We start from the raw sequence: 27,383 nt of genomic DNA on the forward strand, positions 1-27,383 counted from the left end.
AGGAGGCGTAGTAGTCGCTGGCCAATGCGAGTCGATTTCTGGAGGTCGAGAAACTCTTGCGTCTTCTTACTAGAAAGCTTAAGGGAAACTGCGAGGTCACGAATCTAGAGGTATATATGTTAATATAAAATCTTATAACTAGGTGAAGTATCTAACCTTTTGAATAACAGCTCCAAAAGGATTTTCCCCAGCAGTAGAATCTTCAGTATCAAAATCATCGTCAGAGTCCTCTTGATCTTTAGCTCGAGTAGTAGAAGGCTCAAACTCTGTAGAGGCTTCTACCATCGAAATTCGAAGAGCCTCAAAAATCGCTCGAACAACAAGGTTGAAAGTATGGGCTAAACAGCGAATATGATATATCGGCTGTACTGTGGATGTCGACCCTTTTGCAAGTTCTTGTGCTAGGACTTTTGGCTTAAAAGAACTTGCGTTGTCTGCAGAGACTGTCTGAAATCGAATTGTCTTCTTCGTCCTCTGGCGAATATTTTCTAACAGAGTCGATAAAGCCGTTGCTTGCTTAGAGGCTGTATGACCATCTGTCATATCAATAGCACCAAGAAGAACCTGTTATAACCTCTAGTGCTTGTCGATAAAATGGCATAAAACACCAAGCAGTGAATATTTTAACCCAGGTGTACTCTAGATATCAATCATCAGAGAGACATAGCTACCAGGCGGAATTAGCTGAAGAGTGTGGTGTTGAATGCGTAAGGCCTCCTCGGATATCCAGCTTCGGAGCGTCTTTCGAGATGGGAGGTGGTAGAGAGGATTCAGGTATGAACAGAATTGCCGGAAACTTAAGTTGTCAACAGTATTAAGCGCTAAGTTGGATCCAACAATATAGTAAACTAATGCTTGATGCTCCGAGACTGCTTTCAATTGGGTACCCTAGATTGCGATTACTACAAATGATTGCTATAATGACCTGTAAAACTTACAGGCACCTGGTTTGCGCCTAAACGTCGAGTCTTACAAGACTTTGCAGCGAGGTGTCGTTGCATAGCACTTGTACTAGAGTTTTTGATTGTTGGATGATTGAAAACTTGGTGATAGTGCTTGCAGACTAATTTTGGCTCCCCTGATGTCATATGGTAGCCTTGGTGAAAGTGATCCCAGAATGATACTCGGCGTTGTAAAGTCCACAAGGATTTGGCGAAGCGTTTTCGTTCAGGTTGAGGGGATTTGGACAACGGTGTGTGTTTGCCAAGGATTACCTATTGGAGATACCATGGCAGGGTTTTGAAAAACGAGAGAAAAGTCTGGAAAGTCTCAATAACAAATAAAATGATTTCCGACTGTATCTATAAACCAGAAGGTAGAGTATTGATTGTTAGAGTCTGCGTAGAATTTACGAGCTCGAAAGCAGCAGAACAATCGGATGCAAAAGGGTCTGGCCTAAAAGGGTCAGACGTAATTAAGTTCGACATTATACGTAGTAAGAATTACCTTTGGTGTGAACAGGAAGTAGTTTGCAGGATTACTACAAGATGAATACAAACATTTGATTATGTAGCCTTACGTAAATTTCTATTTTAGGGTTTCTGACTAATACGTTTCGTACACAAATCTAAAAGCTCTGAATTCTCCTTCGACTTGTTTTTTCTCCCACTTACATTCATCCTTCAATGCCTCGCTTATCAACTAGCCCTGTGTCAGATCAGAGCTCTCCGCTAACAGTGGAGGGCTCTTCACCGCCAAATAGTTACCCCTCATCATCAGCGAGGGGTAATCCCCTGAAACAGCCAATTACAGAGATTCGGGAGACTCCGCCAAGAAGTTCAAGTCATGCAACCTACTATAGCCAGGCTAGCCCAGACCTGAGTCAACCAGAATTACCACCGCTGAAGCGGAACTTTGCGACGAAGTTGGCGAGACGAACAGATACTGGCCAACCACCAACCATTGCACGGAAAGATCAGCTGAACTTCGCGCCAAAGAAGCAGCTAAAAGCTGCTTGAAAAAAGCCCGTCCAGATCACTAAACGCCAGAAAGTTCGTAGATGGAGGCCTGGTAGTAAGTAAGAAGTAACTCTTTATTATTTAATTACTGAAATGTGAAGCAAATGCACTTCGTGAGATTCGAAAATATCAAAAGACCACCAATCTTTTAATTCCGCGGAGCAGTTTCGCAAGAGTAGTTCGAGAAATAACACTTGATCTTCCACTAAGAAACCGCCATAAGATCCGCTACCAGTCAATAGCTATAGAGGCTCTCCATGAGATGAGCGAACAGTTTCTAATCAACATGTTCGAGAGTAAGATATCCTATCCTGATCTTCAAACTATTATATTAACATGAATATTAATAGATGCAAATCTCTGTGCTATTCACGCTAAAAGAGTAACTTTGCAGAAGAAAGATCTTGACTTAGTTAAACAGTTAATGAAGAAGATGGGAGCATGGAGTACTAGATTGTTTTAGCAGCTGTAGATTACTACAAACGATTGCTACAATACGAGAATCAGACTAGAGAGAATTCATGTCCTTATTCATGCTAGCCTTATTGCTAATTCTTAATTCTTAATCTGTCAAACAAACCCTCTCGCTATGCTCATCTGCAATTATAGAGAAAAGTCAAGCAAACGAGTTAGCTTCTGAGCCAACTCATGGACCTGACGCCAGTTGTATGGCGCTTTATCCCGAGCAAGGTCAAGCTTCAGGAAGAATGGTATCAGCTTTAGTATAGCTGAGAACTTCTTATCCATCGCAGATAAGATGTTGGCTGTTTTATCGAGAGCAGTAAACTCTTCCCAAACTTCAGCAGGGCCCAGAAGCTCCCAAACACCTTTCTTGATCATCGAGTCACTGATCTCAGAGAACATAGCCTTCACTGAAGGCTTTGGAGTGGAGGCATATCGGCGCTGAGCTGTAGTGAAGAGAGATCCTTGAATCTTGATGGCTGGGCGGTGCGCGAGTGCGAATTGGCTGAGAATATTAGTATTACTACAAAGGATTGCTATAATTAAGCACTTACGTCTTCTTCTTCTTGACAGAAGAATTAAGAACCAGGCGTATCTTCTTCTTCTTAGACAAGCGGTTCAGGTGCCAGTACTTGGCGAGTGCAAACCAAAGAAGCACTTCCTCTTTGGTGAAGATGTCGCCAGCTACTGGAAATTTAAAGCCAGGTCGAATGAAGCCATAATCCTCCATCGCAGCTAGGGTAAAGGCAGGATTGCTGTTCAGCCGCTTGACCTTGATGTAAAGTATCTCAAGAGTCATCTCCCAGGTATCACGGAAGAACTGGTATTCTCGGATCTGGTTTTCCTGTCTGTTTGTTAGCTATTGCTATAGTAATTAATTATAGTCATCTAGTTACCTGGATCATCTTGTCGATAATCGCATTCGACTGCTCAGCAACATTAATGGTCGGCAACTGGTTATCAAGGTCAACGTCAAAGTTGAGCATGCCCTCAACTCCATCCAGGTTTTCCTGGGTAGCCTCATCAATCTCATTCAAAGGGATATCCTCCCAAGCCTCGTCTTCATCGTCATCGACGATATTATAGGAGCTAGACGAGACTGGGCTAGTCATCTGAGCTAGCAGCTGGTCTGGATGGTTGCCTTTGAGGAAGCTAAAAGCACTTGAGCACTGATTTGAAACACCAAAAGAAATAAAAAAGAACTCACTATCGTGCATCAACTTGCTAGATTTCCCTAGCCTCAAGGGCCGCGCGCTCATCAGCAGACGCACTGATGTAGGAGCTTTTAGCCCTCAAGGCTTTAAGCTTGCGGGATTTCTGCTAGTTGATCGACTTCTTCGAGCGATCAAGTGCCTTCTGCTTCTCAGTCATCTTATCGATGCGCTGACGAGACTTCTTGGTGTGCGCGTTGTCGGAATAATCCTCTTCAGCTTTACGCTTGGCTCCAGCACCAGATCCAAGCGGTCGGCCTAGAAGAGATTAGTACAAATGATTGCTACAAAGCTGGTGTGAACGTACCGCGATCCTGTCCTGAGGACATATTTTACTACTGTTCCCTAATTGATTTAATAAGTCAAAACCAATAATTGTGAGATCAAAGTATCAAATTACCTTAATTGAGAGGCTTGTCGGTGCGGCTGGGTGTTAGTGGTGGAGGTAGGTTGTAGTGTTGTCTGGGGAGAAGTTTTCTGAAGCTTCAGAACCTTACAAAAAAAAAACAAAATACGCTAAAAAGTGGTCTGTGCGCAGCCGCGGCTTCTTGTTTTTTTTCTCAAAAAGAATCTCTTTGAAAACCTCTGTTCAGTAGTTATCTGTAAAAGATTCTATATTGATTGGACCTGGACTTGTGTTTCTAGGAGTCCTACCTGATTCATGGTTAACTTTATAATATGATGCCTGGCATAGCCCGAAAGACTATGCCTGGTGCTAAGGAGCAGCAGAAACGCCGTTGGCGCCCTGGCAGTAAGTCTAGATTGCTACAAAAGATGGCTACATACTAACCCTAATACCTAGCAAAAGCTCTCCGGGAGGTCAGGAACTACCAGAAGACATTTGACTTCCTGATTCCGAAGCCCCCATTCCAGCGACTCTGGAAGGAAATCTGCGATGACATCGACCCCTCCAAGCGCCTGCGCTGGCAGGCGACTGCTATTAGCGCTCTTCAAGAGTCTTCGGAGTCTCTTCTCTTTGGTGTTTTCGACAGTAAGCTTCACTTGCAAACTCTTATCGAGTTGAACGAACTATCTAGTAATTAACTTTGCTGCGATCCACACCAATCGCGTCACCATTAAGCCGAAGGATCTGCATCTCGTCCAGGCTATCTTGAAGGCCGGCAGAGTCCACGGAGACAAGTGGTTCGACCCCGAGTCTGGGAAATGCGGGCGATTAATTGAAGGCATTCAGGGCGTTCGGAAGTTAGGAGTAACAAGGTAGCAGGTCTATTCGTTACGCAATATATCCACTCTTGAGGCTAGCTACTACAAAAGATGTCTAAAATTCGTAATGCATACTTACTGAAATCTACCCACAGGTATACACCCGTGGGTACCCAAACCCGTGGGCCCCCCTTCAGTTTACTACCCGTGGGCTTTTTTACCCAAACCCACTTTACCCATGGGTACCCGTGGGTAATAGTAAAACTTTCGGGCACTACCTATAACTACCCGACCCATTTCGCGGGTACCCGTGGGACCCGCGGGCCGGGTAATGCCCATGCCTAGTCGTAACGACCCGGCCGCCTTTGCCACCGCCTGTCCCATCCGACGCGAAGCCACGAGTTTTGTCATCACTGTTAGCCGATGTAACGTTTGATGTTGTGGCTACACTCTGAGTAGGGAATAATGAAGGAGGAAAGTCATAGACCGTACAGATGCTCTGAGACAAGGGCGGAAATATCAACTGCGCCAGCCCTAACATCTCTGTTAGAACCGGAATCCAAGCTGCCCGAAGGAGCGGTAATACGATATTATGTAAATGCTGCTCAACAGGGGCATAGACATCGTCATTGGAAGCAGAAAGAATTCTCTTGGAGTCGCGGCAGCTGAAGGAAAATCGGAGGTCATACAGACTATCTTGGATGAAACCGCCGGTGTCGACCCACGGAATAAACCACATCTTGATGTCGCTCTCTATGCTGTCGCAAAGCAAGATAGGGCAGTCGTGGTTCAGGCGCTTTTAAACAAGGGCGCAGAAGTTATTGATAATGGTAATGGGACTTTACACACCATCTTTTAGCTCCATCTGCAATGGAATGTCACAATCTTGTAAATATATTTCTAGGTTACGGCGCTGAGGTCAATCATGAGTTCCCATCGTACTCATTTTGGAACACTCTTCGGGAGGCTGCAATATTTTGTTTTCAGATAACTTTGCAAGTATCTTTCTGGTAATATAGCGAACTTTGACAGTATCAACCTGTACGAGGCAGTAAAGTTCTTCAACGGTATATTAATAATTGCAAAACTGTTAAAATCCTTGCAGTTGCTTTTCAGACTCCTACTTGCAGTGATGGAATTCTATGTGGATGCACACAGAAAGTGTAACGTCAGATAGAAGCTGCCACAGAACACAGCGGCGACCAAAACACTCAAGGCTGCACTATTCTGCATAAACCCTAGATGTCTTATGGCATCAGGCCAGTCACTCTCTTCAAGCGATCTCGTCTAAAATTACCGAAAAGTTGAGCTTCTCAACCTTTGGATAATATATCTCCGAATGAAGACTAGGTAGACTAGGAATCGAATGGGGTTGGTGGAAGACAGATTTGCCGCCAGTTTCTACCGCATAAATGCATAGCCCCACATGCCGATATTGGCTTGATGGGGTTCACCTCAGGTAAACCAGGATTGAAGGTAATGGCATAGTCGTAGAGGTTGATGTGATTAGGATAGCATGCTGTGTTGGATGTAGATAAACCTCCAATAAAAAAAGAATGAGGAAGGCTCTCTAGCTTATGCCTTGCAATAAAAAGAAACCAAAAAGAATGAGGAAGAAAATTGGAAAGTAACCGCGGCTTATGTGTATCATCCAGGAATCGGTCAACCAGTGGATGCTGCTGAAATATCAAGGTAAGCCAAGCCAATCAATAAAGCGGGGAAGTAGGATTTCAAACACAAGCTCATCCTTTGAGGATGCATAAACAAGAAGCCAATGATCTCCTCTTAGACTGACTGGGCAAAACAAATGAGCAAGGAAAGGTGTTCTTCATGAACCGCAAGTAAAGAGTCTAAGTTGGAAGATGAAAATATCGGAGGTACATCAACATTGCATTGTTACTTACACATACCCATGGTCATAGAATCACTATCAAAGATGTTCAGTGTATGGCTAAGCCATGAAATCTACGTACAAATAGCAAGAAAGACGACTTTCAAAGCCAGTGCTTCGCTCATGACATCCACTAGTCTTAAGCGCGCCTCTTGGCAAAACTTGAACAAGGCTATCTAAGGACGAATCAGGCAGGTGACGTCGCGAGACTACCAATCCGCATCCTATAACTGTCATATGTTGATAACACCTAAGCTGCACAACAGTCTTATATGTTGTCAGCAGTACCCTCGTAAATGTGCCTCAGCGCGGGGTAGCAGTCTGAGCCATTAGCGTAGATTATAGGATATATGCGGACAAATCCTTCCATAGTTACAAAGGGAAAATCTTCCCAGTTTAGTATTAAAGCCGCATACGATGATTCTGAGATTCTATCCCTGAGAGTGAGATGCAGCAGGATTCAGGCGACACGAATACCAGTAGACCTTGATCCTACGGTTTCAATTCATTCCGCGAATGAATATTCAACAATCAACGAATTTTGGCGCCTAAAGACTTCAGGAGAGTCGATAGGTTCGCGGAATAATACCATCGTAACTGCATACGCGTAGATCTCGAAGCGTTAAGCGAGGTAACAGGAAAACTGCCTAAAGATGTTACCCATTTTTGGAATAGCCTCAAAGCTGACCCCGGCATTTGATGGTAGGTCTTGACCCCTCATGTCTCGTTACTGGACCTCGTGATAGTGTAGAGAGATGCAATGCTGCATTGCTTGGCGGCCTAAGCGCTCTTTACACCCATGAGTAACATTATTCGTGGAGTGACATTATCCGCCGGTGATGATATGACGCTGGAGATGATATCAATGGGAGTTGGACTTTGCGAGGAGAGTTTGACGAAGGATTACATTGTCTATATAAGCCCAGGATGTCCCTCGGCTCATGTCTCGATCTTCTGCAAGCAAGTAAGTAAATCAATCACACAGAAATCTGATTTCAAGCATAGGTATGGATCTTTTTTCAACTTATTTCATGATCGACTAGTTTACTCCCATTTCTTCTTGCTGGGTTTAACGCAACATATCTGAGTCATTTCACTTATCAGACCTCATAGTATTGCTACCTACATTCAAAACGCTCAAAATGAAGTTCTCCGCCGCCGCCGTTCTCGCGCTCGTCTCCGTCGCTTTCGCTGCTCCGAACCCCGAGGGACAGGCGAACTCAATCAAGCTTAGCAAGGAGAACGTCGACGCTATTGTCGCCGCTGCCCCCAATGGCGAATGTTACTTCGACTTCAGCTGCGGCTGCGTTTGGTGCACCTAGAAGCCAGATGTGGAGAAAGGATCAGTGAGGCGGAAGATCAATGAAAATGTGGAATAATCACCTTCTGGCCTAACAAGTCATGCGGTGACTTCTGAACTTTTTATCATGGCTAGTCAGCGAATATGCAACCTCGCTTTTTTGCGTCTCTACATACCTAACTATTGAATTTGGTGATTCTGATCTCAACGTGACGAACCTGCATCTTTTAAAAGTCTCCAAGTAATATCATGATGGTGTGGGATTGATTACGTCCAAAGTTGTCGTTACCTACATCAATGCAAAGCCAGCTACTATCTATGAGCGTGATGATTAAACAGAAATTGGCCCTATGATCTGCTAGCCGCTATTCTTCCGGCGGCTACAACACATGGCTAACCTCTGTTTGAAACATTTGATGGGGGTGATGTGCAGCGACGTGATTCAGAGCAGCCGATCGGCACCAGCGGCCCTGCAGGCATCTCCGCTCGAAACCCGACATGCCCAGCCCCTCCTCGGCGCCGGCCGATCAGAACCCATAGTAACCCGGAGCACGCCACGGCGGGTAGAGCCGCCCGGCTGCATGGGCCTACCGGAAAGAATGCTCCCCAGCCAATAAAGTTACGTTTGCATTTCATGTTCTTAGAGTGTCCAATTTTCTGGGCGAAATAGGAGCAAAATGGCTGAATGCCGCAATGATGATGAAATACAAATTAATACCCGCGTAATAATTTCATGACGTCACAAAAACATATTCTACAATTGAACTTAGGATTGAAATCATAAAGTCAGGACAGACGAGGACTAATTCGGACAAAATTCTAGACGCATGTCAACCTTGGTACGCATACTTCCTTAGCGATATTTACAATCTCGCTCCCCCACGAACAATGGCAACCAAACCGGAAACGAACCCCGCCGTAGGCGAGCCGATTACCACCAAGAACCAGGTCTTACAAGCCGGCGCTTCGGCCATCCAGGTACGGTTCCGTTCGGCCGCCCCCCCCCCCCCCGGATGCGACGTCGAAACGAATCTAACGAGTAAATAGGACTTTGCGCCGTTGCGGAGCGTCTGCGCGCATCTCAACGCCTTCCACGCCTACGCAGCAGACCCTTCCCGAGTAGTCGAGGCGAATCACTACTGCGGCCACCTCAACGACGATGTTAGGCAGTGTATCCTCTACGACAGCCCCGAGCCCAACGCCCGGATCATTGGCATCGAGTACATGATCTCACCCAAGCTTTACGAGACGCTGGACCAGGAGGAGCGGAAGCTATGGCATAGCCACGTGTTCGAGGTCAAATCAGGCATGCTCATCATGCCCCAGATGACGCTGCCCGAGTCAATATGGGAAACGGCGGAGAACAAAGAGATGGAGGAGGTCGTCCACTTGTACGGAAAGGTTTACCATCTCTGGCAGGTGGACAAGGGCCACCAACTACCCTTGGGCGAACCGCAGCTCATGACGAGCTTCACGGCGCCGGGGCAGTTTGATTTCGAGAAGTACGTTAGCGACAGAGACAGGAGATTCAAGTCGGATTATAAACGAAAGCAAGAGGCCCGGAAGCACATTGCCACCCCTTCGGTTCATCCTGACGCTGATCAAGCCTGGAAGAAGGGAAAAGAAGAGGGGGCATAAGGTGCAGACCCGTCAAACACTAATGTGGTCTGGTGCGACAGACATCTCCAAGGTTGAAGTCCGTAAAAAAAAGAAGACAAGTTATGAGGGAGTGACGCATTGTGCCGCTGGCAAGACGGTCACTTCCGATCCCAGTTATTGGTCAGGGCGCATAAGGTTGCAAGCGGGTCGAACAGGAGTTGAGGCTCGCGAAGGGGGTGAGAGGGGGTACAATAGGCACGGCATATTTTAAGAGAGGATTCAAAAAAGGACTTCAAGTTTTACAGTTACGGAGGGAAGCCAGCGCGAGACGTGGTCTAGGTCAGAAAAGATAGATTGGTGGACGTTGGGGGGGGGGCCGGGGCTCGTGAGACCAATATGTGGATATCAACAGGCCCTTTCAACAGGCGAGTGATGATACAGAGTGTCAGCGCTGAGAATGCCGAGCTATCTCCTCTTTTACACTAGTGGTTCAATGTCGATGCTTCAGATTCGTCTCGAAACATCGATATCCACTCACCAAAGATGCAGCCCACCCACTTGAGGCTACAGTTGATTGAATGACACCTGCTCTGACTGTGGGCCGAAGTGAAACGTAAAGGGTTGATCCTTGTTATGATACCCCTGCGCCGCCTAGGGAGTCGGTGTCTCCTTGCAGCAATCTCGCAAATCTCGCGCTTCTCCTTTCCCTCACGGAGATTTTTTTTTTTAGGGTAGTGGCGCCAGTAGCTTCAGTGCCAAAAATTGGGGGGGAGAGGGAGGGGAATCATCAGCCATTCCCGCCAAGTGGCCAAGCAAGTGCATCATCCGATGGATGGCTTCCATGCAAGGCACCGTTTAATATTGCAATCAGGTACCCGTACGCTATTTTGTAGCTTATACTGAATACGGGGATGCAGGTGGGCGGCTGTAATATACAGTAAAATGTTCCCCAGATCCCCAACAGATTGCGTTCACTATCGGTAGGGCTTCATTGATGATTGACATTAACCAACTCCACGCGGACAACGGTTGTGGCGTATTCTTTCGTCTTGGCCATGTGAGTAAACAGTAAACAGGAAAATTACAAGAAATGGGGATTTCCGAGTCGGTCACCGGGTGGAATTTGTTTCCCGATCGTCATGATCCATAAACATCAACAGACGGAAAAAAGGTGAGGCTATAAGCACATGCTCTCTATCTATCATCTCGGTTTTTCAAACAGATTAGCCACGATCCGAATGGATCTAGGCGGCAGCTACATCCGTCGCCTCTCTGGCTTCTTTGGGCTAAAGAGGCGACCCTTTCGGCCGGCTTCCGAGCGCAGTCTCGAATAGATGGGATATCAGATGAGCCACGTTCTATCCTTCCTACCCGCAGCCACAGCCGGAGCGGCCACGCTGCCCGGCGGGTTGCTGTCAACGTCAGGATTTCACTTAATGGGACGAAAAGAAGAGAAGAGACAGGTTTGCCCTTGTGTTTCTCAAAAGTCTGGCTGTTCCTCGCTCGCTGCCCGTTGCATGGCGCTTCGGGCATTTACTCTTGGCGTGTGTATCATCCATCGAGTCTGTGACCCCCCTTTTGGCCGACCAGAGATGGGACTATCCTTGACAACGGACGAGACCGCAGCCAAGGGCTCCAGAAAAAGAATGGCCCGAGTGAGCAAGAAAAGGAAAAAAAGGTTCCTCTAGGTTCCTCTTTCGCAGGCATCACGCCGTGGTGGTGAGTCTCGAACTCCGCCAGTTCTAACCCCCCCTCCCCCCCTGACTGCTCCTATAGGAGGGCCTGACATGCCTTGGCCCGTTGTCAAATTGCTTACTATGGCATCTGATAATGCCCTGTGAAACACGCTCTTCTCTTCAGAACTGGCCCCTCAGCGCCTAATCGTCCGACTTCCTAATGTCTCGGCCCTGCCAAACACGGCTAGGCACCTTTTCTCTACCACTTCTGGTTGTTGACTCGCGCCACTGAGTTCGCCGACCCCGACATGGGTGGCCCCCAAGTGAACAAGGGTCGTTTCGCTAAACTTCAAAATCCACCAAAAACCGCTATTCACATCCACATACAGCACTTCCCTAGAGCCTCCTTCGTGCCCCCCCAGATGGCCCTCCCCCCTCCCAGAATGGCCTCGCTACCAGCCAAACTGACAGGGTCTCGGCCAACGCGCCAACTGTAATCCTAAGCAAACCACCCTTTCTCCCCTGCCCTGGTCCTAGCTCAACCGCTCCCCCCCTCCCTTACCTGTTATTCTCCTTCTTAGGCTTCCCTCCATCTGCCAAGAGAGAACGGGTTCAGTGTGACGGCCGCGACTCCGCCCAGCACCACAGCCTTGCGACAGGAGGTGTTGCAGATGATCTGAGCAGATCAGTAGACGTTATTGGTGGTGGGTGTTTGACTACGTTTACGTCGTTTCGGCCGTCGACCGTGAGGGTATGTATAAGATGACCTTCGCAGTGTCATCTCGACTGTTAGGTTTCCTTTCTCTACCCACACATCATATCATTCACTTGCGCCTTCGCTCTCCTAGCGGGCTATCGTCCTTCTTCCTTTCCTTTTTTTTCGCTTCTTACTTCACTTCGTTCCTTAATCGTGCTGGGCACATTAAACTAGTCTCTGCGAGACAGGATGCTTTCTTTCAAGGATATCATTATTGGCTCGGCCATGCTGGCGGTGGTCCGCGGCCACGCAGCTATCCTTAATGCTCAGAGCGACCAGGGCGGTCCGGCTAGTATTGGTTTCAAGGGTGAGTGGTGATGAGGAGGGAATGAGGAAATCTCACTTTCTGTTCAGTGTTTTTACTAAAACTTTTGCCCAGTCGATCCCAATATCGCCCGTAACTGCACAACTATCAACCCTTGCCAGCAGGACGCCACTCTCATTCGCGATGCCGAGATCAACGCAAACATCGTTAACGAGTGTGGACGCACTGAGATCTCCGGTAACATCGACATTGGCGAGAACACCGAGAACGCCCTGGCTGCTCAACAGGTCACGCAAGTCAAGGCTGGCAGCACGATCCAGGTCACCATCCACCAGGTCAACGCCGACGGCGCCGGCCCCTTCGCCTGCGACTTGGACCCTACCAGCAACGCCCTCGGTGGCAGCGGCCAGATCCCTCTTGAGGTTACCAACAACGTTCCCGGCGTGAACGGTTTCTCCCAGGCCAAGGCCCAGCAGTTCAACATCACCGTCAAGTTGCCCGCCGACTTGGCATGCACTGGCGCCTCTACCGGAAACGTCTGCACCGTCCGCTGCCGTAACAACGCCGTCGCCGGCCCCTTTGGCGGCTGCTTCCCCATCCAGCAGACTGATGTCACTCCCACCCAGAACACCCCTCAGAACATCAAGACGCTGAAGGACCTCAACACCGTCCTCGCCCAGCAGCAGGGCAACGCCGCCGATCTCCCCGCCGCCATCAAGGCTAACCAGATCGACGGCACTGCCGAGGGCAAGAAGAACATCGAGACCGCCAACCAGCTTCTCGGCGTTCCTGATGTCGTCACCAAGGAGTTCCCTGCCTCTGACACCGGCCCAAGCCAGACTGGCAACACCGGCAACACTGGCAACAACAACAACAACACTGGTAACAACAATAACAACAACAATGCCAACAACGGAAACAACAACAACAACAACGCCAATACTGGAAACAATAACAACAACAACGGCAACGCAAACGCTGGTAATGGTCGCCAGAGAGGCAAGGCCAACCGCAACGGTCGCCAGGGTGGCAAACGCGCGGCAAAGCGTGAGGAGGGAAGCGCTCTCAGATGGGCCAAGCGCTACATTGTGCCCGGAGCCGATTTCCAGCCCGAGGTCGCCCCATGAAAAAAGAAAAAGACTGCCCCCGCGTTAATGAGAAACTACGGCTTCTAAAGCGTGCTTCCTCTATCTCTCTGTCTCCCCGTGTTAACGTTGGTTGTGGTTCCCTTAATCAAAACCTTTTTTTTTCCTCCCCCTCTGATGCACACAGACTCAAAAACAACCCCCGGGATTTAAAGTTATCGAAGGAAAGCATTCTTGCTTGTGGAGCGGTAACGTTACACGTCTTTTCTCTATTTTTTTCAACTTTATTGTGTGTAAAATTATTATAAAAAAAATTCATAGCAATGATTTGATGTCAAGTCTGCGTTGTGCCCAACCTGGGAGAATTAGCCAAAAATGGTGAAGATCAGATGAGATGAGACGAGATGAGAGTGAGTCCTGTTCAACGGAGCTCACAAAATGCGTGACGTGATTGCATGACAAGTGTAAGACGAAAAAGGGCGGAAAAGAAAGTGAGCACGGTTTGCCGGATCTTGACGGGATGCCGAGATTCGCTGAGGAATCCGGACATACGCACACACACACACACACACACACACACACAACTACAGCCGAATTATTGCCTAAAGAGAGCATTTCGCGTTGTCCGACACTTTGAAACCTGGTGGTGGAGTCGTTGGTTTTTTCCTCCTATGAGCCATTCTCTCCATTAGCCCGTGGTAGTATTAGACGAGTCCCGTGCTGAAACGCACGGATTCTAGAATAGAAGATATCAAACGGATAAGGGGAGACACGTCGTACGATGAGCCGCACAAAGGCACGATTCCGCCCCCCCCAGAAGACTCATGCCGGCTGCGTGGGGCGTAGGAAGAATCAAGAATCTTGCTATCCCGCCTCGGCAGTTGACTGTCAACGCTTACATGGTCGGCGAGGCACAACTACCGCAGCCAAACTGGTATGAGTGAAAAGGTCTAAAGAAGTTTTGAAAGAGAGAACCGATTGCATGCATGGTTAGGAATGCCCGAGGCACCCCACAGTAAATTTGGTGGTGTTCTTCTGGCTTGGCGAAGCGAAGGGGGGATTAAACTTGTATGAGCTTTGATTGATCTTCAAGAAACATATGCATTTCAAGAGCCTTAAATTGATGGAGTGCACACAACTCTTGTACTCTGTCTTTTCATCACGTCGACGCCCAGTGGTGCTAAGCCTTACAGGTGGGCACCATGCTTCATTCGGATTACTATACTTCAACTGCAAGTCTGCGTCAAGATCCACGCCTGCATGAGCTGATTGGATTCAGCTGGCGACGCCATGACTGCCATCCCTAGGTTGAGGGGGGGCATCCAGCGGCTGTTTAACCTTTTTATCAAAGTTGCCTGAATAAAGAGTCTTTGGACAACCTTTTAGGTTGATTACTGTTAATAGTGCAAGGGGAAAGTGAAATAAAAAGGCCCCCACGATTATCATGTGAGTTTCTTCGTACCTTGCAGATGGCAAAAGGTTAAAGTCATTACCCCACTTCAACCTTAACAAGCAACCATAACGAACGCCACAGTCTCTTTCACCAAAACCACACTCATTCATATCGACTACTTCTATTGCTACTCAACTCGCATTGCCTGGGAAATCTCGCCAGAGCCTCATCCGGTTATGCCTTCTCGAACAATGGGTCGTTGGTCGGGCATGTCTCGGCGTTCTATGTGCAGTTCAAAGTTTCAAGTGTTTCGACGACAGACGTGGGGGACCTGGCGTGGAAGCTGACGCCCTATTTCGACACGCCGGATCGACAGAGTGAACATTGTGGATGCCCCAAAAGTCATGTGAGTCAAGGTTATTGCTAAATCAGCAAGGACACCACAACACCCGCAGGTCTGACATCAGCAGCGTCATCCGTTCTGTGGCTGCATCCTGCAACTCTTTCGTTTCGGACTTTTTTACTCTCCAACTTCGCATGGCCAATGATTAAGGTACGAAACAGAAACACGCATCAGTTTAGGCTTTATGTCTGCAGTCTGACAACAAACTGACAAACGGAAGGCATGTGTGTGTGTGTGTGTGTGTGTACAGGCTCTTATTCTCGTAGCATATTCCCGGCCCCGAGACTTTCGCTTTCTGTCGACGCACATACTCGGAGGATGTAGTACAACCAAGGCATGCATCCATTTCAAGTGTGCAGCTCGCGTGGCGAGTATATTTAGCTTCATGGTCAGAAAGTTTCTCTCTCCTTTCGGCACGACAACGGCACCTAGCGCAACGTGCTTCGCCGCCGCACCAGGTCTTTCCGGTTTGGTGCGACTTTTACATCATTTACGCTTCTTCTAAGCACTTTATAAACTTGAGCCGGCGCGGCTGTTTCCGCTTAGGAAATGTGGCTCTCCACTCAATTATTGACGATAGTCGGAGTCACGGCACGCCAGTGTGGGACATGTATAAACTTTGAAAACATGCTCACACCCTTACTCACCGTTTTCTGTTGCATTAGCGTGCCCTGTTCCAGAGACCCTGATAATTTAACCATATATCAAGGGCACAGGTGGAAAGATAGGCCAGAAAAAAATATTTTGAGCATTTGCACCGATTGATAGTGATGCAAAAACATCACGGCTTCATCTCCGAGAGGGACGCATTACGATTCAAATTCGGGCATGATTGTCGACCTGGGAGCCAATTACCGCCAAGATAGCCGCAAAGCTTGACTCGAATTCCAAGAAATGCAAGCATTTAACAGTGCAAGGCACACTCTGGGCGATCATTGACGTTCATAGACGACGGTACCTCGCGCTCCGTGATAACAAATCTGTACCGGATTTAACATCCTCAAGGGGAAACTTGCCGGCAGATAGATGGCTCAGTTATGGAGATGCAATGTAGCATTAAACACGTAAGTGCCTCAATTATTCCGAGCCTCAACAGTATAACAAGATCGGGGAGAAATCATCAACGACCGTTCGGCTTAATGGCATCGATAGGTGGATTGGACTCCTCGGACCGTCATTCCGTGGGATGCTCCGTCGACCCACGGCCCCACTCGGACGACGCTCTGCCTCCTCGTAGGTCGGAGACCAACAGGCATCTCCTAGTTTGGGGAAAAGGCCCAAAAAAGTAAATTATACAAAGGGGTAAAATTCGAGGAATGAAATAGATGGAACAGAAAAATCTAACTTGGTTTTTCCACGCTGCGTAGTTTGAGGTTAAAGTTTAATATTTTTTGGGCCGGATGCATATATGAAAAGGAGGAAAATCATTGATTAATAGTACATAGTAGAAGATGTTGTGTCCGTAAGTGGTGCGGTGAAGCCGGAAACGTCCAAATCAGCACCCCCAGAACACCCCACGTTTGTGCTGTGGCACCACTGTGCACCACGGTGGGCCGAGTACATTGTGAGAGAGAATGAGGCATATTAGAAGACTACATCAACTGTTCATCATAGCGGTGATTAATCTCGGTACGAGGTCATGCTGAATTTTGTAGAAAATCCTTTCGGTTTGTGTAATGGTATGTTTCCGCCTGACGACATATATTGCTAGTATACTGGACCATTGCCGCATGTAAGGTGGGCTTAGTGAGGTTGACCCTATGAAAAGCCGTCTCATCCGCATCTTCATGTTTGTTAACGCTTCTGCGAGTGCCGCGGTCTCCGGATTCGGACAGGGGGGGGATAGATATTGCACGTCCAATGACCAAGGGGGACGACCTTGCGAGCGGAGGCCCGGTGAGAGTTCTTCCGCTCGGGTGTTCCTTGCAGGGACCCCCAACTTGGCTTTTGCGGAGTGCGCGCGCGATGTCACTTCACGCCGGGTTACGGCAACATGTGCTTCTCCCAACTCGCTCATACCACCTCATACCCCGCGTCACCAGGACGCTGGTCCTTTGGTTAATTAATCAACCTGATGCCGCCGGTCTACCGTCAGACATAGTGACAATGCCAAGGTTGTTGCGCTCATGACAAGCATTTGCCGAGAGCATGCCGCTTCCAAAGAAAATGCACTCTGACCATGTTCGTCCAATCTAGTGACCTTGATGGAAAAACGGGATGGAATCCGATCTTTTCGATAACCAGGTCCCACAGCATTGCTGCCTCTCGAATGGATCAGAGCCCCCCGTATGAGTGTTCCCAATTGAAAGCATCACGACTCACCTGGAGGCCCCTTGCCGGAGATTAGTGGCTGACGGAACAAGAGATAGAGACAAAGTGAGGGGCTCAACAGGATCATGGCATATTAGTTTAACCTTGAATGCTACTTCGAAACAGTTCACGAGAGTCTATATAAGTTGGCCGAGGGCATCCCCCTCACTTGGAGTCCGTCTCTTTTCTCATCCCAAGCCACTTGTGACATTCTTTTCTGGCATCGCCATTCACTCTTTTGTTTTCCTTCAGACCATCTGAACAATTTACATTCTTTTTCTTTTTCCAAGTTTTCATCATCGTCCCGTCTTTACCGACCGAAAACATTCTTCACCATGTTGACCAAGGTTTCCGCCATCGCCGCCCTAGTGGCTGCAGTTCGCGCGCAGCAGGCCTGCACGCTGAACGCCGAGAACAAGCCCGCCCTCACCTGGTCCAACTGCGAGGCCGGTGGCACCTGCACCAAGGTCAACGGAGCCGTCACCGTCGACGCCAACTGGCGCTGGACTCACCAGGTCAGCTCCAGCACCAACTGCTACTCCGGCAACAAGTGGGACACTTCCATCTGCAGCGGCACCGGCGAGGACTGCGCCTCCAAGTGCTGCCTTGATGGAGCCGACTACTCCGGCACCTACGGCGCCACCACCTCCGGTGACGCCCTCAACCTCAAGTTCGTCACTCAGGGCCCTTACAGCAAGAACATCGGTTCCCGTATGTTCCTTATGGACGCTTCTGGTGAGAAGTACGAGATGTTCAAGCTCCTTGGAAAGGAGTTCACCTTTGACGTTGACGTCTCCAACATGGGTGTAAGTCATTATAAACCTCACCGCTTATAATGCAGGGGAAAAAAAGAAAGAAAAAAAAAAGCTAATTCACAGTACAGTGCGGCCTGAACGGCGCCCTCTACTTCGTCTCCATGGATGCCGATGGTGGTGCCAGCAAGTACCCCGGCAACAAGGCCGGTGCCAAGTACGGCACTGGTTACTGCGACAGCCAGTGCCCTCGTGACCTCAAGTTCATCGACGGCAAGGCCAACATCGAGGGCTGGGTCCCGTCCTCCAACGATGTCAACTCTGGTGTCGGTAACATGGGCTCTTGCTGCTCCGAGATGGACATCTGGGAGGCCAACTCCGTCTCCACCGCCTACACCCCTCACCCCTGCGAGGAGATCGGCCAGAAGAGCTGCTCCGGCGACGCTTGCGGAGGCACCTACAGCGCCACCCGCTATGCTGGCACTTGCGATCCCGACGGCTGCGACTTCAACAGCTACCGCATGGGCAACACCACCTTCTACGGCAAGGGCTCCCAGTTCACCATCGACACCTCCAAGAAGATCACCGTCGTTACCCAGTTCATTGAGTCTGGCGGTGCTCTCTCCGACATCAAGCGTTTCTACGTCCAGGACGGCAAGGTCTTTGTCAACTCCAAGTCTGACGTTGCTGGCGTCGAGGGTAACTCCGTCAACACGGAATTCTGCACCGCTCAGAAGAAGGCCTTTGGCGACGACGACGTTTTCACCAAGAAGGGCGGTCTCGCTCAGATGGGTAAGGCTGTTGAGGAGGGTATGGTTCTGGTTATGTCCAACTGGGATGACGTGAGTTAAAAAATCCCCCCTTTTCCTCTTCCACACATGGAGAGAATTGACTAACATATTCGCCCCTCGTAAAGCACCACTCCAACATGCTCTGGCTCGACTCCTCTTACCCTACTGACAAGACCGGCCCTGGTGTTGCCCGTGGCACCTGCGGCAAGGACTCTGGCGTCCCCGCCGATGTCGAGTCCCAGGCTCCCAACTCTAACGTCATCTTCTCTAACATCAAGGTTGGCCCCATCGGCTCAACCTTCAACAGTGCCGGCACCGGTTCTGCTGTGAGTAACGATGTCTCAGATGAGGCTAACGCCCCGGTTGCGAACCCTTCTTCCTCCCAAGCACAGCCCAGCTCCGCTGCTCCAGTCGTCACCAAGCCACATGCAGAGACCGCCGCACCTTCTTCAGTCGCGCCCACCAGTGTCCAGCAGTCACCAGCATCCTCCTCAACCATTGCTAACGTTCCATCTGATGCAGTAACGAGCCAGACGTCGACGCCCGTGGCCTCCGCCACCTCCGCCGCATCTTCCGCTCCCGCTGTCCCATCCGTTGAACCCGTACCGATCGCGTCTTCCTCCGCCGCCGCCGCCGTTCCCGTCGCCAGCTCCTCTTCTGTCGCCGCACCGATTGCGTCTCAACCGGCCGGCGGAGAAGCGGTAGCCCTCTACCACCAATGCGGTGGCCTCAGCTACTCTGGTGCCACCAAGTGCCAGAGCGGTCTGGTCTGCAAGCAGTGGAACGAGTACTACCACCAGTGCGTTGCTGGCGATGAGGCCGTTGGTGACGAGTCCAACGATGACGACGATGAGTGCCCTGCTGCTTAGGCACTGAGACTCTTTCTTGGTCATTGAATCTCACTTGTGGTGGACGTGGTGTTTCGGGAGTATCTTACCCCCTTTGTTTGACAGTGGTTGGAACGCTTCAGGAACACCCCATGCATAGTCTTCTTGGACATTCTGCTGTACATGTTTTTTCCTTTTTTTTTCCTTGTAAATAAATCGCAATGGCTTCCGATGATATTTCACTGAGCGAACGCGGTAAAGGGCGTTTTTACGAAAAGCTCTTGCTGGTCTGTCGGCTGGCTCATTATCAAAAGTTTACACTACCTATGTCTTTTGACCTTCAATCACTGTGAAAATGGATGATTTTTAAGTAGTATTTTGTGAGGTTGTGTCTACCTCGGATAATTATCGTAGACGAAGAGTCTTAGTATGCATTTGGCCAGTCTCAAACATGTGTGATTATGAGTTTGCCACGTGCTCCCAAATCTCAATTGAAGGCTTCTTAAATTGAAATCAACTGTTCGTCCGAACATGAAAATTTCTTAGTATAAAAGGTAGCCAAGGATTTGATGCCTTCTCACAGCTCCCCTCACAATAAGATCAGAAGCACCCTTGAGCCCGAGAGGATCTCACAGTGACGTGGTCTATGCACTCGGTATGACGTCAGGAAGAAAAACTAGTGAGTTAACAGTAAGAAAAAATTGAGCTTGTAAAGTCAAATATGAACTGAACAACGTGAAGAGCAACTGACACATAGGCATTGAATAAGAAGCTCAGAGTTAGTTCAATTCACGGCGGTTGACAAACATGTCTAAGGCCAATCTCAAAGTGCTCAAGACAGCCGTGAAGTCCTTAGTGGGATCGACTTAGTGGGTCAACTGTAGACCCCAGGTTCCAGGTTCCACTGAGCTCCAGTCGTGATTCACCGAGCTTCTATGGGCGTAATTGTCACTGGGACTAGGCCGGATCGGTGGACCACAAATTATTTAAAGCAATGAAGTGCTCTGAAACTACAAACTTTCACACACCGCACCGCATTCTATCCGCAACACGAACTTCCTTAGCAGCAACCCAGCAGGCTCATAGGTCTTTTTAGTAACTCACTTAGCATAATTCCACGTGGAAAAGTCTCATTAGTACATCATGGGAGAGCCACTATCAAACGGTGCACCGGCTGCTAAGCCGGTCTTGTTCTTGTAAGATGAAGAAACTCCGCCACCTGCTAGTATGGCAAAACAAGTAGACCAAGGACTAATATTGATGACCACAGTGACATCGACAACTGCCTCTACTCTCGCAGTAAGTACCGCATGACAGCCTGCATTGGAATAACTCACTCAGTTCTTCATAGGCCACAAGATTCACCATCTCATGGCCGACCTCATTGATCAGTACTTCATCACACATCTGTCCCTGCCCGCCGAAGAGGCCAAAAGATTGACGCATGAATACTACACAAAGTATGGTCTCGCCATAGAAGGCCTGGTCCGACACCATCAGATGGACCCCCTTGACTTTAATTCCAAGGTGGATGATGCCCTGCCTCTCGAGGATATTCTCAAGCCAGACACGGAGCTCCGGGCGCTTTTGGAGGACATTGATAGGGACAAGGTCAGACTTTGGCTCTTCACAAACGCCTACGTCAATCACGGGAAGCGCGTTGTGAGGCTTTTGGGCATCGATGACCTCTTTGAGGGTCTAACCTACTGCGACTACGCTCAAGTGCCATTTCTCTGCAAACCTGCAAAGGACAAGTTTCGGAAGGCCATGCGCGAAGCGGGCATTGATGATCCAAACAAATGTTATTTTGTAGGTAAGTCATACAAAGCTCTTCCACATTTTTCTTTTCCTCTTTCTTTTCTTCTTTTATGTGCGGAAGATTGTGAAGATTCTGACTCAGTTGTTAGATGACTCATACGCCAATTGCAAGAGCGCGGAAGAGCTTGGCTGGACAGCAGCCCACTTGGTTGAAGAAGACCTACCAGTTCCCGAAACCAAAGCATCAACTTACCAGATTCGTCATTTGAAAGAATTGCGAAATGCCTACCCGCAATTCTTCAAGTCCACAAGCAAGAAAGCCGACCCGGCGATTTGAGTGTGGTCCTTCTTTAGCCACCTCCATATGCACTGTCTCGCTATATAGATTAGTACTACCTGCCTAGGGAGTTGCTATCGTTAACTTATGCTACCAAACTCTTACACTGATTAGCTGGTCGTAACCCTAGCTGAAATTTTGACAAAGTGCCGGATAAAAAGAGCTGCTTAAGAGCATGGCAAAAGTGAAACCAAGCAGCACTTGGTGGGAGATATGTCCTATAGACCCATCTTGCTCTAGTCGTGCCCTGCCTAGGGTAACGGTTTGAACAGAAGCCTCCTATTCACCATAGCTAATCGTAGCACTTATCTCAATCAAAAGCCTGTATTATTTAAATATGACTGCCCAAGAAATTTCACAGCTGTCCTTTGGCTATCTTGCGAAGGTCATGGCTTCGTCTGATGGTGCCAATTCACGAAGAAAGAAACTTGGTTGTTTCATGCTCATGTTTATCCTTTTCGCTTAAGACCTAGCCTTCCATCGCTTATCCAAATCCATTGAGCTCATGTGCCTTGTCAAGATGGGCTTGCATTGACTGGTTTCACACTGCTCCACAGTTGCATATCAATCGCTGCAACAGCTTGACTTATTTGGTGAGACACTTTGACGCCCACAAGCTCACCATTGCCTCTTAGGATGAGACGATCCTGCAACGTGTTGCGGTCGTTAAGGTGCTTTGTGACGAGATAATTTTGGGGCTTATTCGGCGTGGTGCTAGACATTTCTAGTTAATTGAATGGATCTTTTAAAAAGCTCTTTAAAAGAAAATAGTCAACCGTACCGGCTTTGGAACATTGAGGTGGACATAACTGGGGCTGTTGGGCTGAGTCGCCGATGCAATTAATTTGGGCGAAATAACTTAGGGGATGATTGAGCAGCTTGCGACCAGCGGAAGAGAATAATTGCATCAAAAGAAAACAAACTAATGGACGAGAAATTCATCACTCTAGAATTGTGTACCTAGCTTATATGCCACAAAATTGGCATTTGAGAACATTAAGACGAAGTTTTCCAATGAGTGAGATCGTTTTCAAACTCAGATCCACGAGCCGTGGTCTGCAGGTATAATATGATCATTCTGAGAATCGCTTGAACGAGTTTGCAAAATGTACAAAATTGATTTTTGATTTCATGAAATTCAACTTGACACAACCAATCGGGCTCAGATTTACATCTTCGACGGTTCGTCGAACCAATCAGGCTCAGGTTTACGTCTTTGACGGTTCGTCGAACACCCTTACTCGGAGATAATGTGACATGGGCCTCAGCAGCAAGCGAAGGCCATGCAATCACAGCTCTTCGGCACGATGACGGCACCAGTTCTTAACGGCTTAAAAACAAAAATATGCAGTTGCGTGTTGGAAGGCGATATTTTTGCCAAGGTAGGGTAAAGCCGATCATGGCTCATGGGCTCACAAGTCTTTTTAAAACGAATGCTGAGATTGATGGTAGTAGCTATCTCAACCGTTACATAATGCTACATCACAACAGTCAGAACCAGAGTATGAAAGATAACGTACCCTTTATGTATCGGTTCGTCTACGAAGCAAATGTGGCCGTTGGTGGTACTCCTGGGCTTGGCAAAAATAGCACCTTGCAGCACTTCCTGGTAAGATCATATGTACATCCAAAACTTGACAAACCCCCCAGGCTTCACATCGTATAAAGGCATCAAGGCAACCGCTAACACACTGCCACGCTCTGTCGCACTCAGCTACTCACCGAGAACGCCTCGTCCGGGCTGTGTAACAGAGATACCTGGGTTTATCGGTTAAGTCCGACCCAATCAGACGTGTTCATACCAAGTTGACTGGACTGAGATTCTACAAGCCAATGATATCATGAGATTTGCTACTGTGCCACGCCAAGTTACACTACTGTCATGTTCTGTTGCTGATATCTTACAGGCTCGCTTACCAGCTGTTCCGCATTTTGCTGCGGCACGAGGCTGTTGTTGGTGGGCTCAAGTAGATTGAAAATGAATTTCAAACTTATGAGAATGAAAATGGCCCAATCCCAGCTCTTTAGCCGCTCCCCTGTCAGAGCAGCCTGATAGAATGGCACGAGCCGCCGCCCCTTAGTCTTGTTCCGATCGAATGCTTTGTCGCCAACCGAACTGATCTTTCTTACAAGTCATTCTTACAACGGCTTAAATTACTCGATTACGCAAAAATCATTACACAAGGTTCCAATCATTGTTTTCTTGTGGTAACATTGGTTCGCAAAAACAAAACAACATGCAACACAACAAGGCGACTACCGATCGAGTGGACTTCAGTAGAAGTCCACAGGCATTACCGGAGCCTAATTGTCCTCGGAAAACAATAAAGACTGGGTATCCAAAACGAAATCATCCTCATGTAGACGACAATCATTCAGTGGGCACTATTTCAACTTCATATTCCAAAGCTCATTCTGCAACCTTTTCAGCCCCTAATTTGGACTTCCACATGTATTCTCCATCGGCAACCACTCCAACTATATCGCGAGCTCAAAGCCCCACGCGCATGACCTCTGCACCGCATCAAGCCATGGAGCTTGATCTTGCTGGGATAGGAGACTGTGTCAAGGCATTACCCTCAGATAAGTTCGTAGCAGACTTACCGATTCTTGTGCGGAATACCGACTTGTCGGGACGCCATGTTCCCAGTGATCGGGATGAAGCTACCGAACTATCTTCTCTCACAGCTGATATCGATACTAAGACTGAGGCACCGGTAGGCTTTCAAGAATCTGACTCGGACTCTGATATGGCTCACTCTTATCTTGATCTTGAGAAAGCCGCCAGCATTGCATTATCTCGGTGTTTTGGGGTTTGCCTTGACCGGCTTAGTCGTCCCGCTCGAGTAATTGAGGCGTTCGCTGGGTTCAAAGAACAATGTGCCGGAATTCTTGAGGAAGACGAGTCTTTTTCAGCTATCGACTGGGATGACGATGGCTTCTCCTGCTATGATGTCGAAGAAGGCGAAATTAATTCTGGCAATTCTGCCTGTGGCGAGACTTCAAACCAAGCTCAACCTATTGAGACAAGAGCAAAGAAGCGACCAGCCGGAGACCAGGGAGGAGATGATGACTTTGACGACGTCGGCAACAGCCCTGGTCGAGGACAGGGCCCTACAAAGCGAGAACGCAACAAGAGGCGAAGGATCGGGTGTCCAGAAGAATTCAGCTGTCCCTTTCGAAAACGTAATCCCAGGAGATTCAACGTTCGGGACTTTGACGCTTGCGCGAATTTATCCTTCCGGGACATGACAAGTTTGAAGTGAGTATACAATTCCTTGCCATCATTTCCGTATAAAGATTTCTTTTGAGAATTATACATGTCTTGAAACACTCCTATCCTTGACGTCCTGTCCTATTGTCATTTACGACCCCTCGTTGAATCTGAACTGACTCGACACACTTGTGCAGGAGACATGTTAGTCTGCAGCACGGTAATGGGTCTTGTCAGTATTGTCAGCAACCGCGAACAGCCGGTGAAGATCATCCACCTAACGTTTGCCTTCGCAATCAGCAGATGGAGACATATCTCCACCGACAAGACCCAGAAGCCGGTGTAAGCAAACGTGTAGATGATATTTTGAAAAGCAGAACTGCTGGCTCCAAAATCAAAAAGTGGTCTGAGTTGTGGCATTTAATTTTTCCAGAGGATGAAGTGGTGCCATCCCCTCGTATGTGACACTGTTTTTGATGCATAGAAATACACTAACATCATGGCCACAGACTTCGAGCCTTTGATCGAGCACCACGATGTAGCAGATGAAGGATGCAACGAATTCGTTGTGGAAACAGCCCAAGACATTACAGGTTTCTTAAGCAAACATCTCGATCTCTCTTGGCAGGGTCAGATGAGCACTACCACTTTGCATTCGCTCAAAGAAATCATACATAAAAGGACAAGAACTCTTCTCAAGGGCTCCAAGTATGCCGTCTATGACCGTTACGAGTTAACAGAGTGTCATCATATGCCTCTAAACCCAAGCTATAACCCTATGCCAAAAGGTCGATGTGTTGGTTCGGCAGTGCATGACATCAATAGCACCGCATCGGATGATGGTGTGTCGCCAGTTATTATAGTCACTCCACAAACTTCTCCGCCAGAAGCAGACGCAATATCGAATAATAAGCCGACGGGCTTAAAACCTTCTTCTTCAGTACGCCCGCTCATTGGCTCCATATAGATATTCTAATACTTACACTTCAATTAAGACCATTACTGGAAGATTTATTGCACCTAAGCAAGAACTAGGCTTTTTATCAAGCATTCCTCAAGAGGTCAGTTTCCGTAAAAAAATGCTCGACTTATTGGCTAAAATTCCCAGGCTTTCCTAGGGCCTCATGCACTTTTGCAAGATGGGCCTGCTAGATCCTATGAAGGTAACCAGGCTCTCGGAGTCCCTAATCCGCATGCTGGGGATACTTCCATGAACCAGAGCCATTGGCCAAGCTTCACAACGCAGGACTGGGACTGTATTCCGAGAGAGAGCTCTATAGATATGGGTTTCGAAACTGTAAACGCTGAAGACTTTCCTATGTCATTCATAAGCCCAGATCTAGCTTTTGAATTTTAGCTATATAGTGGGGTCTGAGTAATAGTGTTGCGTTTAGATAGTTACCACTTTATATTTAGCTTTCGAGAGTTAACCTATAACGCGTTCATTACTAACTCTCGAAGTTTCACATACTGTTTGAGTTCGAGGAGCGTGATGCCCGTTGACCCACTTGTGGTCTTTTACAGTTCGATTGCTATTTGAGAGAGGCCGCTATCTTGAACGCTATTCATGAAAGCTGTGAGGGCTTGACCAAAATTTGTCAAATTGAGTCCGCACTGATTGAAGCGAAGTATCCTTAGTACTCCTGTTCATCTATAATCGTAAAAATACTCTATCATGACGCTGCCTCGGTTCTCCAGAAACCTCAGAAAGCGAAACCTCGCCGTACGATGCAGGTGTTAGGCCAAGAACAAGTGATTGTTTTCTTGCCTTCGCTGATGGAGAAGCTAACCTTTACTAACGGAAAGCATAGGTAAGCAGGAGGGTAAAAAGAGTACACTTGGTTCATCTCAGGCAGTGCTATTCCTTTTTCTTTCCCCCCATTCACTGCCGTCTTGATCTGATCTTTGATTTTGAAAGTTATGCAAACATCCCATCGAATGTGGCAGGACATGAGAAGTTAAAAAGTGCTTGAGCATGTCTGTGCTGCTCTGAGGTATATGTCAAGAGCTGTCAGAGTGCCAAAGCCAAAAGAGTTCCAATGGCGCCGTCACTTAAAGTTTTGACAGCATCTCATTCGCCCCAGCTGGTTTTCTTCTTTTACGGAGCATCTAATTACGATGTTAAAAACTGTAGCCGAAGAGGGGCGGGCCCTGTATTCATGACTCTCTCACTCTGGCCCCTTTTGAGGGGTTTCTTAGCCTTTCTCATGGTTAAACAGAAACGATCGAA

The 27,383-nt window shown here is 48.1% G+C and overlaps 8 protein-coding genes across 8 annotated transcripts; 7 read left to right on the forward strand and 1 right to left on the reverse strand.

Moving 5' to 3' along the window:
- Positions 1 to 2,561: 2,561 nt before the first annotated feature.
- Positions 2,562 to 3,532, reverse strand: CTRU02_204440 (uncharacterized protein; the record flags this gene model as incomplete). The annotated part of the gene is made up of 3 exons (XM_036732659.1): positions 2,562 to 2,925; positions 2,975 to 3,264; positions 3,317 to 3,532. 3 exons carry the CDS (start codon positions 3,530 to 3,532, stop codon positions 2,562 to 2,564), a joined length of 870 nt encoding a protein of 289 aa, XP_036575636.1.
- Positions 3,533 to 4,336: 804 nt separating this feature from the next.
- Positions 4,337 to 4,853, forward strand: CTRU02_204441 (histone H3; the record flags this gene model as incomplete). The annotated part of the gene is made up of 3 exons (XM_070204378.1): positions 4,337 to 4,382; positions 4,434 to 4,622; positions 4,669 to 4,853. 3 exons carry the CDS (start codon positions 4,337 to 4,339, stop codon positions 4,851 to 4,853), a joined length of 420 nt encoding a protein of 139 aa, XP_070062141.1.
- A 2,975-nt stretch (positions 4,854 to 7,828) lies between these two features.
- Positions 7,829 to 8,008, forward strand: CTRU02_204442 (uncharacterized protein; the record flags this gene model as incomplete). Its single annotated transcript, XM_036732662.1, has 1 exon — positions 7,829 to 8,008. One exon carries the CDS (start codon positions 7,829 to 7,831, stop codon positions 8,006 to 8,008), a length of 180 nt encoding a protein of 59 aa, XP_036575639.1.
- Positions 8,009 to 8,874: 866 nt separating this feature from the next.
- On the forward strand, positions 8,875 to 9,624 carry CTRU02_204443 (uncharacterized protein; the record flags this gene model as incomplete). Its single annotated transcript, XM_036732663.1, has 2 exons — positions 8,875 to 8,964; positions 9,034 to 9,624. 2 exons carry the CDS (start codon positions 8,875 to 8,877, stop codon positions 9,622 to 9,624), a joined length of 681 nt encoding a protein of 226 aa, XP_036575640.1.
- Positions 9,625 to 12,207: 2,583 nt separating this feature from the next.
- Positions 12,208 to 13,410, forward strand: CTRU02_204444 (gas1-like protein; the record flags this gene model as incomplete). The annotated part of the gene is made up of 2 exons (XM_036732664.1): positions 12,208 to 12,325; positions 12,398 to 13,410. 2 exons carry the CDS (start codon positions 12,208 to 12,210, stop codon positions 13,408 to 13,410), a joined length of 1,131 nt encoding a protein of 376 aa, XP_036575641.1.
- Positions 13,411 to 17,809: 4,399 nt separating this feature from the next.
- CTRU02_204445 (glycoside hydrolase family 7 protein) lies at positions 17,810 to 19,886 on the forward strand (the record flags this gene model as incomplete). Its single annotated transcript, XM_070204379.1, has 4 exons — positions 17,810 to 18,280; positions 18,358 to 19,068; positions 19,143 to 19,343; positions 19,494 to 19,886. 4 exons carry the CDS (start codon positions 17,810 to 17,812, stop codon positions 19,884 to 19,886), a joined length of 1,776 nt encoding a protein of 591 aa, XP_070062142.1.
- A 1,101-nt stretch (positions 19,887 to 20,987) lies between these two features.
- Positions 20,988 to 21,939, forward strand: CTRU02_204446 (uncharacterized protein; the record flags this gene model as incomplete). The annotated part of the gene is made up of 4 exons (XM_036732666.1): positions 20,988 to 21,040; positions 21,115 to 21,143; positions 21,196 to 21,657; positions 21,752 to 21,939. 4 exons carry the CDS (start codon positions 20,988 to 20,990, stop codon positions 21,937 to 21,939), a joined length of 732 nt encoding a protein of 243 aa, XP_036575643.1.
- A 2,237-nt stretch (positions 21,940 to 24,176) lies between these two features.
- On the forward strand, positions 24,177 to 26,120 carry CTRU02_204447 (uncharacterized protein; the record flags this gene model as incomplete). Its single annotated transcript, XM_070204380.1, has 6 exons — positions 24,177 to 24,627; positions 24,649 to 24,752; positions 24,819 to 25,201; positions 25,351 to 25,610; positions 25,663 to 25,781; positions 25,809 to 26,120. 6 exons carry the CDS (start codon positions 24,177 to 24,179, stop codon positions 26,118 to 26,120), a joined length of 1,629 nt encoding a protein of 542 aa, XP_070062143.1.
- Between the last annotated feature and the right edge of the window lie 1,263 nt (positions 26,121 to 27,383).

Source organism: Colletotrichum truncatum (assembly GCF_014235925.2).
Source record: "Colletotrichum truncatum strain CMES1059 chromosome Unknown Contig_0002, whole genome shotgun sequence".
NCBI lineage: Eukaryota > Fungi > Ascomycota > Sordariomycetes > Glomerellales > Glomerellaceae > Colletotrichum > Colletotrichum truncatum.